At 46.6% G+C, this 13,227-nt stretch overlaps 1 protein-coding gene across 1 annotated transcript in view; it reads right to left on the bottom strand.

Moving 5' to 3' along the window:
• The window catches only part of ATP8A2 (ATPase phospholipid transporting 8A2), a 556,427-nt gene extending 549,827 nt beyond the window's left edge, over nt 1-6,600 (bottom strand). The window contains exon 1 of the mRNA XM_045588453.1: nt 6,456-6,600. Within this exon, the coding sequence (XP_045444409.1) occupies nt 6,456-6,495 (40 nt within the window). The 5' untranslated portion in view covers nt 6,496-6,600. The remainder of the gene's footprint in view (nt 1-6,455) is intronic.
• Between the last annotated feature and the right edge of the window lie 6,627 nt (nt 6,601-13,227).

Below are 13,227 nucleotides of genomic sequence, written 5' to 3'. Positions count from 1 at the left end.
TGTGAAATGAGGGACTCAGTCATCTCTGAGGTACCATCTAGCCCTTACATTCTAACATTACAGCTCTTCATACTTTCAGCTACCCAATTCTCCTCCTTCTCCCTGTGACACATGGGACAGATTGTTATGGGAAAACTAAGTCCACATGGGAACCTTATGTAAACAAAACACAACACCTCTGATGAACATGAAAAGGCAGAAGAAATAGATGGATGAGTGTAGGATTGGAGAACTCTAGGGAGGTTTCTGGATTTGGTCTGTGCAGTTACTGCCTACCTGCTCTTCATTGCTAATCTTTTATCATTTAGCCAAATCCATGAATTCAATAAGAGAGGTACTGGAAGCTTCCACCCTAGATACCACTGCTGCCGTAGTCCATATAAAACAGCTCCCCCTCCCTTTCAGTACTCACTGCCCTACCCATACACACACTCCTCCACTTCCCTTCCCTATTCATCCTCTTCATAAGCATCAGCACAGGGCGTGTGCTGGAACCAAGCACAGACCATAAGCTCTATGACAGCACACGTGCTCCGCTCTCTATCTCTAGCACCAGGAGCAGTGCCTGGCACACAGAAAGCACTCAATATATATTTGTTAAAATTCACAACTCTGTTTCTACTCCGTCTCCCGTACTACTGAAAGGCTCCTTCTTGATCAGACTAGACTCTCCATAAAGGCAGGAGGCCCTCCCCACCACATTAGTCTAAGAACTCCATTCCCTGGGAAAATGTCTGAGGCACACTGGCACAAAATAGAACTTTGGGGAATGCTAAAACTGACAAAAGTAAAATTGAATATCCAGTTAAGAGATATATCTCATAGGCAAAAAATAACAATCCCAGAATTATGTTTACTAAATAGTATGCATTTCAGCATCTAATTGTGAAGCACACTGTGATCTTTGACCCTTCTATTACTAGTTTGTAAAAAATGAGAAGCAGAATGTTAAGGGAGTAAACTACTGTTCATCCTGCTCTCTAGACCCTACAGGCCATATCAAGCAGGAAGTAACATGCCAAGCACTAAACTTCTTAAATAAAGAGGCTCTACTGTGTTATAGAAATAAGCAGTGTACAATGAAACTATAATAATATAACTCAAATGTATATTATATAATTATTTTCTTTTAATGAAAAAGTAAACTATTTTTAGATTATTTTAGATTCACAGGAGTTACTATATATATCCTTTCCTCAGTTTCCCTCGGTGGTAACATCTTGCAAAAATGAAATTGGATAAATCAAGATACAAAACATTTCCATCACCACAAGGATCCCTTTTATCAGGTTGCTCTTTTATCCCTCTCACCTCCACACCTGCCTTCATTTTTGGCAACCACTAATCCATTATCCATTTTTATAATTTTGTCATTTCATGAATGACATAAAAATAAGATCAGCCATCCTTTAACTTTTTGGGACTGGGATTTTTTCACTGGGTGCAATTCCCTGAAAATCCATCCAAGGTGTTGTTTATACCAGTAGCTGGTTCCTTTCTCTTGCTGAATAGTATTCCACAGTGTGGATGCACCACATTTTGTTTAGTCATCAAGCCAATGAAGGACATTTAATTTTTGGCTATTACAATTACAGTTGCCATGAATATTGATGTACAGTTTTTGTATAAAAATTATTCTATTTCTCAGGAATAAATGCCAAGAGGACAATTGCTCTGGCAAATGGTAGTTGCATGTTTAGCTTTATAAGAAACGACCAAACATTTTTCCTGAGTTGCTGTACCATTTTACATACCCAGCAACAATGTATAAGTGATCCAGTTTCTCTTCATACTTGCCACCATTTTTTATTATAGCCATCCTGGTAGGTACACCATGATTCTTTTTTTTTTTCTTTTTTTTTCTTTTTTAGGTTTTCTACTTTCTTTTTTTCATTTTTTTTCCTTGATTAAGGTATTACATATGTGTCCATATCCCCCCATTGAGCCATGATTCACTTTTAATGAACACAAAGACCCAGAGACGAAAGGGAGAGAGCCCACAACCATCTGGGAATCTTAAAGTATTTTCCTAGTCCCTTGTGATTATCTCAAGGTACACAGAAAATGAGCCTCTGCCCTTAATGATGCACTGGGTGGGAATAGAAGAGAACTTTGTTACTTAATACAGATCAGCTACCAAACTCAATAGTAAATATCAGAATCCCCATGAAATTCTGGAAGCATTACCTCCAGCTTCTAAGAGTAAAGCACTTCTGGTCAAAATTTTATCAACAGTAGTGTCAGCAAACTTAAGAAAATAAGAAAAAAATAAGAGATATAACAGTGATAAAGGAAGAAACAAACTTATTATTTACTGATAATGAGATTATTTGCTACACACACAAAATTAAGGGAATCTATAAAGTACCGAAATTTATAAGGCAGTTCACCAGGTTGTTGGATATACAATCATTAGAAAAACCCAGTAACTTTCCTAGATATCATCAACAACCAATTAAAAATGTAAATTTGAATAATCTCATTCCTTATGGAAACATAATAACCTTGAAATCAATCTTTTAAAATCATAGAAATCTCACAGGAAAAAATTGACACTTTGACAAAAGACATTAAATGATGAGAAATACCACACTTGTAGTTAAGAAGACACATATAAAACCTGTCTATTGTCCCCAAATTAATGTATAAATTAAAAGAAAATGTAACCAAAATCCTGATGTTTTTGTTTCTGTTTGTTTGTTTGTTTGTTTTAGAAAAGGCTCTTTAAAAATACATGTGAACCCTAGCCAGTTTGGCATGCCCAGGTTGCAGGCTTGATCTCCAGAAGGGGGCATGCAGGAAGCAGCTGATCAATGATTCTCTCTCATCATTGCTATTTCTATCTCTCTCCCTCTCCTTTCCTCTCTGAAATCAATATTTTAAAAATACACATGTGGAAAGCAACTCATCCAAGATGGCTTTAGGGTCATATGCATCCCTGTCCATGGCCCCAGGACGAATGACGAGCCCTGCCTCCTCCATAGTCACATTCATCAAAAAATCCTATTTCCTGTAAAACACACACACACACACACACACACACACACACACACACAAAAGCCTATGTACAAATATATAGATGGATGGAAGGAAAGAAGGAAGGAAGGGAGGGAGGGAGGGAGGGAGAGAGGGAGGGAGGGAGGGAGGGAGGGAGGGAGGGAGGAAGGAAGGAAGGAAGGAAGGAAGGAAGGAAGGAAGGAAGGAAGGAAGGAAGGAAGGAAGGAAAGGAGGGAGGGAGGGAGGGAGGGAGGGAGGGAGGGAGGGAAGGGAGGGAGGGAGGGAGGGGAGGGAGGGAGGGAGGGAGGGAGGGAGGGAGGGAGGGAGGAAGGAAGGGAGGGAGGGAGGGAGGGAGGAAGGAAGGAAGGAAGGAAGGAAGGAAGGAAGGAAGGAAGGAAGGAAGAGAGAGAAAGAAAGAGAGAAAGAAAAGGGACCAAAAAGAGCCAAGACATTTTTGCATCTTGGGCAAAGAAGCTTCCCAAAGCTTGGAGTGCTAGTTCTGTAGAAGGCAAGGCTCTACTTCAAGCTCCACACCTCTGTCAACTGAAAAGGAGATTCCAGAGCTCAGGATTCTTCTGGACCAGCGCCCATATCCAGCCAACCTCTCCTCGCAACATTTACAGCCTCACTGCCTCTATCCTCCTGCGTCATCATTCAAAAGCACCTTGTGAGGCCTATGCCTAAGTTCACTGAGTCATCCCAGGGAGCCCACACCATCCAGGTCCTCCCTCTTCCTCGTAAAGTATATAAATATTTTTGACAGTCCCCATCTTTTAAACCCATCCTCTCTGTCTTCTGGAATTTGCAGCCTATCAGCAAAATCCTCCACCTCGGGACTTCTATCCTTCATTACTCTGCTCTGATAACCCTGCTTCTCAGAGATCTCAGATCACTGTCTCCCCCCACCCCGCTCTTCTCCCTAAAAACTCCTTACTTTGACATTCATGCCATCGACTACATGAATGCAGTATTAGCCTTATAACAAAACAACCTCTCTGGAACTCATGTCCTCCTCCACCTACCACTCAATTTACTCTTCCCCCTTTTCTACAGAATATACTCAAAAGAGTTTTCTGGACATCCTGTTCCCATTATCTGTCCTCTTTGTCTGTCTGGAAACTGTTTTATAGATTCATCCCGATGATGATACAAAAACTTCCCTTTTCAAGGTCACCAATGACCTCCACATTGCAATGTTGAACAATCGCTTCTCGGGCCTCACCTTTCTGGAGCTCTCAGCAGCACTGGGCACAATCGAACAGTCCTTATTTCTGCACATGTGCCCCACCCCAAGGTGCTGAGCACCCTCTCCGGGGCTCCGCTGACCTCGCTGACCATTCTCTAGCCCCTTCACTACTGCTCTCTCTGCCTGACCATGAACTGTTGGCGTGCCCAGGACCCTGCCCAAGGAACCTCCTCTTTCTGGACACATCTGTTACATAATTTGCAGAACCCAGTGAAAAATGAAAATGCAGCTCAGCCAGTAGGGCTCAGTAGTTAAGTGTTGACCTATGAATCAGAAGGTCATGGTTCAATTCCTGGTCAGGGCACATGCCCGGGGTGTGGGCTCAATCCCCAGTATGGGGTGTGTAGGAGGCAGCTAATCTATGATTCCCTCTTGTCATTGATGTTTCTATTTCTCTACCTCTCTGAAATCAATAAAAATATATATTAAGAAAAAAAAGAAAATGCAGGTCCCTTGTCCAAAATTTATTAAGACTTTCAAGATAGCAGCAGCTGATCATTAAAGCAAATGTAAGCCTCTTCCATGAGGAGGGCCCTGTGCATGTGCAGTCACACACCCATGGAGCCGTCTGCTGAGGACTTTTTTTTTTTTTAATATATATTTTTATTGATTTCAGAGAGGAAGGGAGAGAGAGCGAGAGAAACATCAGTGATGAGAGGGAATCATGGATCAGCTGCCTCCTACACACCTCCATACTGGGGATCAAGCTTGCAACCTGGCATGTACCCTTGACTGGAATCAAACCCAGTACCTTCAGTCCACAGGCTGAGGCTCTATCCACTGAGCCAAACCAGCTAGGGCCGCTGAGGACTCTTGAATTTTTTTCTCTGGTCTAGAACAACACACCCCTGAACTCTAGGCTCAGACATCCGCTTCCTACTAAGCATCTCCACTCAGCTCTCTAGTATGCACTTCACCTGTTCAAAACAAAAAACCTGACCACCTCCCACTTTCCTTCACAAAAGAGAGCCCTGTTCTTTCTGCAGTCTCCCCATCCCAGTACATTCCTCCCGTTTCACAGACCAAAAACCTCCCAGCCAGCTTAGATTCTCCTTTCTACGTAAGCCTAATCCAAGTCACAGCAAATGCTGTTGGCTCCACCTTCCAACATATGGAGGATGTATCCACTCCCCCTCCTTCCACCTCAGCACTGCCACGGGGACCATCTGGCACCTGATTACTGCTGTCCCTCCCACTGGGCTCAGACCTGGTTCTCCACAGTCCAGTCTCAACCCATATGCCCTGTGGTAATTTCACGGTGGAAGTGCCCTCAAAATGAATTTGAAGGTGCCCTTACATTACTCAAATTTAAGAAAAACTGCTCTAAATTATCTGATAAGCTGTTTGCCTTTCACGTTACCCAACTACAGAAATAGTAAAATCACTGGTTCTTTCATGCCCGTTTTCTCAAAACAAACAAAAAGATGACGGGTAACCCCAGCTCCAAACTGCAAACGCTGGACCTTCCTCGTATCAAACATCTACCTACAAACCTTCCTGAAATGGAAAGAATCTAAATTATTTTTTAAACTCCCTTTCTACTTTTCATTGCCTCAGGGTCTGAGGAACCTGTCCTGTATCATAATTACATAGCATACAACTCAACAAGAATTTTGTTTCTGACTGTTTTGTGTGTATTTTTAGGGGAAAGAAGCCAGGCGTGAGTGGCAGGGCGCTGTCTGAAGCAGGTGCACAGGCGGCCCCCCGCCCTGGCGATGCCGCCTGCAGCCCCGGTGCCCGCGGGGGGTGCGGCTGCTACGCGGAGGCCCAGGGCCCGGGAGCCACACACACTCGAGTGACTGACCCTCCCGGCTCCCTCTGAGCCTGAAGGCAAACTCCTGCACCAACAGGCCGGCCGCCGGGAGAGAGCACGGTCTCCGTCCTCCCACCGCGCCCACCACCGGGGACAGCGGGCGCTGCGGTGCCGCCTCCCGGGCCCGGCCGCCGCCGAGCAGAGCGGACGGGCACGCGCCGCGCTCCCCGCGCACTCGGCCCGGGGCCCGGTCCCTGCCCCCCGCCCCCCGCCCCGGAGGGCTTCTCCGGCCTCTGGGTACCGCGGCGCCGGCCCGGCCCGTGAGGGCGGAGCGGAGCTCGGAGGAGGCTGCAGAGGCTGCAGGGCCCCAGGGAGGGAGGGGGCCGGCGGAGGGCGGGGCGGCGTCCCCCAAAGGCGCGGGCCCGCCCCGCGACCCTCCCACCCGTCCCTCCGGCTCACCCACGGACGCGCGGATCCTGGCCCTGCCCGGCGGGGACATCTTAGGGCCGTGTCCTGGCGGAGGTCGCTGGGCCTCTCGCCCCACTCGGGGGCGTCGCAGCCCCGGGCGGGGGGCGGAGGCCGCGCGGGCGGGGGCGCAGGGCTGGCGGCCGGAGGGTGCGGGGAGCGCGCGGGCTGCGGGGCGGCTGCGCGCGGTGCGGCAGCGGCGGGCCAATGCGGGCCAATGCGGCGCCCCAGCCCCGCAGCCGCCCTGCGGGCCGGGAGCGGCGGGGGCGGGTCCGGCGCCGGCGGCGGCGGGAGAAGGCGCGGGGCCGGGATCTCTGGGGATGGCTGAGGAGGAACCCGGACCGGTGCGCGGGCCTGCGGCTTTGGTGGTGGGGAGGCGATGGGGTGGGTTGCGGAGGTTGGGGTGTGATCCGCGGTTTAGGGTGCCTGTCTGGTGTTTGCCTGTCACTTCTCACAGGGCGCCTGGGTCTCCTGTGAGTAACAGTTCAGAACCCATAACTTCGCTTCTTTTCGCCGTTTCTGTTCTTCCGTGTCCAGGTTGGTGCGGTCAGTGTAGGTTCTCCGCAGGGATATTGTTTCTCCGGTGTCTGGGTCTGCGGTCTCCTCACCCGCGGCCCCCACAGCCTTTCTAGAATTAAAGCGGTAAAAGCCCTTGGAAGCACTTACCACACACACACACACACACACACACACACACACACACACACACCCCGACACACACTCACACCTCTGGCAAAGAAACAAAATCATTGAAAGGTGAAGTGACTTGTCCAAGGTCACTTGATCTATTTTTGTTTTTACCTGTCAATTGATGTTCAAACTGTGCTTCCTCCTCCTGAGCACAGTTCCATAGGGGGTTCGAGGGGATAACACACCTGAATCCTTTTAATTTCTGAAGAAAATTCTGACCTCAGAGTGAAAAAGATTTGTGTAAGAGTCTGACCCTGCATTTACTGCTGTGATCATTATGTTTCACGTAACATAAACTTCACAGACTGACAAGGAAAAGAACAGAGTTGAGCACAAAGATCAGTGCTGAGAAGATAAGGCCCTGTGTTCCCCAACTCCTCCCTGCCAGCCTCCTCTCCTCGGGAGTTTCTTGGGGGAAATGCAGTAAGGAGGGGCAACTTGCTTTGTCAACTGTAGGCTGGCGATTGTAGCTTCATGTAGGATTCCTTGCCTGGCTATTCTGGGCCCTCAAAAAAAAAAGTTTCTGATAAGTCTTTAGCAGGGAGCTGAGGAAGAAGAAACCTTTCTAAATTGTTGAGCTGAGCTTCAGAGTGGGAGACGTTTTCTCAGTGGGTCTTCATAGGTGCTGAGGAGGACCTTACAGCTAGTTACTCCTGGCAAGGAGTTTGTCAAAAACGTGGTCACTAATGGGTAAGTAAAATTTCTTATCAATAATAACTCTTTCAGGACCTAAGCAGAACTGAAAGGGACTTGAGCAAAACCCCAACTTTAACGTAAATTGGAAAAAAAAACAAAAACATATATTTCTACAACTAGATGGGAACAGAAAAAATACATGGAGGTTTTTTTAATGTTTAAGAAAAAACTAAATATGTTAAATGTAGTATGTTTGCCTTCCACCACAGACTGATGCAGTGTCCTACCCTGATTTATTGCAACCCCATCATGAAATGGGTTGTTGCTTCTGTTTTAATGTTTATCTTCTAATAACCAAAACTGTCCTGACAACTTCATAGTAGGTTAAGATAGTTCATTTGCACACCTTGAAGAGCACAGCATAGATGTGTGGATGTCACACTTGCACTTGTGGTATCTCATTGATTGCCATGGTTAATTCCCCTGACCTTGGGAAGTTAGAAAGATTCGCATGGCATTTGACCTAAATCCTATCTCTTTTATTTATTTATATATATATATATATATATATATATATATATATATATATATATATATATATATATATATATATTTCAGAGAGGAAGGGAGAGGGAGAGATAGATTCATCAATGATAAGAGAGAATCATTGATTGGATGCCTTAAGCCCTCAACCCAAGCATGTGCCCTTGACTGGAATCAAACCTGTGACCCTTCAGTCCACAGGCTGCCACTCTATCCACTGAGCCAAACCAGCCAGGGCTAAATCCTATCTTTGATGTCTTTTAAAGATATATATATTCCCAAAGGACAAAAGTGGCAAATGATCAGTATTCATTAATAAATAGCCTTAGAATCCAAATGACAACTGGTCACTCAGTAAATCCTTTCCCCCTTTCCAGAGATCTCTTAGGAGGAAGACAAAAAGAGCAAATGCAAAATGCAGAGCAGCAGGGATATCAAAAAAATGTATTTTGTCTCTACACTCATGGAAGCAAGAACTTCTCAAGAAAGAGAATCTGTTTCTGTTTCCTAGACTTGTGGGCCTTCACAAGTCTAAACAGAAGCAGCCTGAAGAAGAAAGAGAATTCTCGAAGAGACAGTCCAGGAAGGATCCACACCATCCCTGCCACTGTGTGTTGCTATGTATTGTCAGAGCAGCTCTTTTCTTCCTTGTGGATGAAGTCGAGGTAAAAGAGGAATTAGAGTTTTCTTTCCCTGAAAGCCAAATGTCTCCCTCCTCTCTCACTATCCTGTGTGCCCTCTCCCTAATGAGACCAGCCAGGACACATCCAGTTCCCCCAGAGAGAGGACGCCCTCTGATGCCTTGACCACACCAAGGAAGGAAATATGCACACCTTCTATTGACGGCACACTCCAGTGTTCAAGAAGTAGTGTTTCCGAGAATTCTTCCTATTACCATTTTAAATTTCTTCTATTTTAATTAAAACCCATTCTTCCTTACTTAACCACCATGGTTCTAGAGAACAACCAGCTAGCCCCTTCTCAAGAAGTTCCTTCATACAAATGAAGACTTTTAAGTCAGTTCTTAAGCTCTTCTATTTCTCAGACTAAAAACTCCATTTTCTTTTTTAAATGTTTATACATGTATACATTTTCTATATGGATACATATGTTTATCCTAATATATAAAAACCCTGGGTCTGTCACATCCACAACAACCGGAAGGCTCAACTGTTCAGGCTGCATGCAGAGCAGGCGAGTGGACTGAACTGCTGATCTCTCGGAGAGAGAGGCAGGGCTGATCAGCAGTGGCAGTGGCTGCTGGCAAGGCCTGGATAGAGAAGCAGAGTGACCAGACCCTGCTTCTCTCTCCCTTGCCAGCAGCCAAGCCTCTCTCTCTCCCCCAGAGGTCAGCAAGCAGTTCAGCCACTCACCAGCAGCTCCACCTCTATGATCAGGCCTGGAGATAGGCCCAGAAATGCTGACTGGCATAGAAACCAACCAATCAGAACCAAATTGGCTGGCAGAGGAGGGCGGTTGGGAGCGAGATCAGGCCTTCAGGGAAGGGCAATTGGGAGCTACTGGGCCAGCAGGGGAGGGCAGTTGGGGGTGATCAGACCAGCAGGGGAGCAGTTAGGGGTTAATCAGGCCAGCAGAGGAGTGATTAGGGGTTATCAGGCTGGCAGGCGGAAGTGGTTAGGGGTAAACAGGCAGGCGAACAGGCAGGTGAGTGGTTAGGAGCTAGCAGTCCTGGATTGTGAAAGGGATGTCCAACTACCAGTTTAGGCATATGGGATCAGGCTTAACCTGGCAATCAGACATTCCCAAGGGGTCCCAGATTGGAGAGAGTGCAGGCTGGGCTAAGGAACAACACCCCCCCCCCCAGTGCACAAATTTCATGCACCAGGCCTCTAGTACATATATAAACATTTTTTAGGGGAAGTGATGGCCTATTTGTTAAGACAGTCACAAAGGCCCAATCAGTTCAAGGGAACAGGAGATATATCTATATCTATATCTATATCTATATCTATATCTATATCTATATCTATCTATATCTATATATAAAAGCCTAAGTGACCATCCGACCTTTCGACCACAAGCGGGCAGATGCTCATTGCACAGGCATGGAAACATGGAACAGACTGATGAATCTCAGAGGGAATCGGGGAGGAAGAAAGGCGGGAAGAGATTAACCAATGATCTTATATGCATACTAGAGACTTGGTGCTCGGATCTGTGCACCAGTAGAGTCCCTCAGCCTTGCCTGCAGGGATCAGGCTGAAACTGGCAGTCTGACATCCCTCGAGGGGTCCTGGATTTCCAGAGGGTGCAGGGACCCCACCAGTGCACCAATCCATAAATTCATAATTCTTTATCCCTTTGCCCTCATGCATTTCTCCTTTGGTGACCCTAACATTTGGTGCTGAAAGCCAGGAGGGTTCCACGGGGATGGAGAGACATCACTCCGGCTTTGGTCACCCCAAGTTTGCTACTCAGAGAGCAGATGGCAGTGGCAGCTTGATCTGGGCTTACCTCCAAATCCTACTTGGGTGACATGATTGCCATCTTCGATTAGGCCTCCTACCCTTATGGGCCTTCCCAAACCAGCCAAGGAGGACACCAGATCGGGGCCCTCTTCTTCCCATTGCTGACCCCACACTTCAACACCCAACACCTGCTCATTTCATCTCCAGTAAGTGACAATTGGATCACCCTTTCAGATATCTGATTTGCACTTCTTAGACAAAAGACCTAGCACTAGGCCAGAAATCCTATCTGGTCTAGCTCTGGCCCCAGGACCAGGTCTCATAGCTTTCCAAGTTGCAGGGGACATCTACCATATGGATTAGACTAGGGGTGTCGAACTCAATCAGAGAAGGGGCCAAAATCTAAAATCCAGCCTAAATCGCGGGCCGAGTGGTTTACTGAACAGTCATAAACTGTCATTGTGATGGAAATGCAGCGGAGTGCAGTGATGACAGCGCGGTGCGGGCCACATTGCAAGGCCTGGCGGGATGGATTTGGCCCGCGGGCCTTGTGTTTGACACATGTGGATTAGACTGTCGTTCTCTCTCCAGAGCCTGACTAGTTGGTGGGCATGCACTCCCTCTAGTCTTGCTCTCTGAGTCTCCCTTCACTGTTTACCTCCTTTTGCTAATTTACACCATGGGGAATTTTTTTCCATCTCCCCCAAAAAACACTACTTTGGAATGTCTCAACCATAATCTAAACACACTCAGCTTCTCCACAGAGGTCCGGCCAAAGTGCCCTATCCACAATCTAAATTATTCACATTGCCCTGAGATCTTAACATTTTTCAGGACTTAGACAATTTCTTAGACCACAATGGGAAGTAGTCAGAGATTCCGGCCTTCTTTATACTCCTCAAATATCCTTCTCTCTGTCAAACTTGCTCTATTCATCAAAGCCTACTACTCTACTCAAAGCCCCTTTTGCTGACCCCAGATCTTTCTACCCTGAGGCCTCTGGTCATCCTTCCCTAACCCATTAAGTCCCTCAGAGTCTCCCTTTTACCCTCCCAGTCACTCCATTCTCCATTCCCCTCCAGGTCCTTGGAACCCACTTCTTTATGTCCCTCCTCCTACTTTCCCACTGTCCTCAGACTCCACGTCTTCCACCCCCTTGACCTCTTTACCAAGCTCCCTCTTACTCATTCCCAGACAGCCCAGTCTCCAATCCCTGTCCTTCCCCTCTGAGAGGTGGCCAGGACCAAGGGTACTGTCCTGGTACACATCCCATTTTCCATGTCCAACCTCACACAGATTGAGGGTCATCTTAGGTCTCTTTCCACCAACTGTCCTCTTTTACTAAGGAATGTGAGTACCTGACCCAGTCCTATGACCTGACCTGGCATGACATCTATGTCATTCCTGTTCTCCTCTCTAACCCCAGAGGAGAAGGAGTTGGGCTAGCAACTCAGGACCATGCTGATGCCCTCCGTAGCCATATGATTATCTGCCTTATTGCTGGACTCAAAAAGGCTGCCCATAAGGCAGTCAACTATGACAAACTTAATAAAGTCACTCAGGGCCCTGATGAAAGCCCAGTTCTCTTCCTCTCCCACCTCATGGAGGCCTTACAGAAATTTACCTCCTCAGACCCCACCTCCCTAAAGGGAACCCTTCTTCTGAACACCCATTTTATATGCCCCTGACATACACCACCAACTTTAAAAAATAGACACAGGTCCATAAACCCTTCAAAAAAGACCTTCTTAACCTGCTCATTAAGGTCTTTAATAAAGAGATGAGGAGATGCAGATCCCAAACAAAGGTGAGATCAGGCCAAGGCTGAGGCCCAGAGGAGGCCTTCCAGCACCAAGCCACCACATAAGCCTCAAATGAGGTGCCAATCCTCCAAACACAGGTAAGTCAGGGGCTAAGCCTCCTCCAGGCCCATGCTTCAAATACAAAGTCATGCAAAGGTAGGGTCTGAATCCAAGAATACTGTACCCAGCAAGGCTATCAATCAAAATTGAAGGTGAAATCAGGAGCTTCACCGGCCAAAAAAAAAAAAAGGACTAAGGGAGTTTATTATTACCACCGAACCAGCAATGCAAGAAATGATTAAATAAATAAATAAATAAATAAATAAATAAATAATAGGAAGCGAAGAAGGAACACAGGGGTCAAGAATAAAAAAGGTGACAAGTACCTATCAATAATAACTTTAAATGTAAATGGATTAAATGCCCCAATCAAAAGACATAGGGTAGCCGAAACTGGTTTGGCTCAATGGATAGAGAGTCGGCTTGGGGACTGAAGGGTCCCGGGTTCAATTCCGGTCAAGGGCATGTTCCTTGATTGTGGGCATATCCCAGTAGGGGGTGTGCAAGAGGCAGCTGATCGATAACTCTCTGATGTTTCTAACTCTCTCTCTCTCCCTTCCTCTCTGTAAAAAATTAATAAAATATATATATTTTTTAAAAAGACAT

This window comes from Pipistrellus kuhlii, unplaced genomic scaffold (assembly GCF_014108245.1).
Source record: "Pipistrellus kuhlii isolate mPipKuh1 unplaced genomic scaffold, mPipKuh1.p scaffold_m20_p_3, whole genome shotgun sequence".
In the NCBI taxonomy this organism is placed as follows: domain Eukaryota; kingdom Metazoa; phylum Chordata; class Mammalia; order Chiroptera; family Vespertilionidae; genus Pipistrellus; species Pipistrellus kuhlii.
The sequence above is the reverse complement of the archived record's forward strand: the minus strand, read 5'-3'. Positions and strand labels throughout refer to the sequence as shown.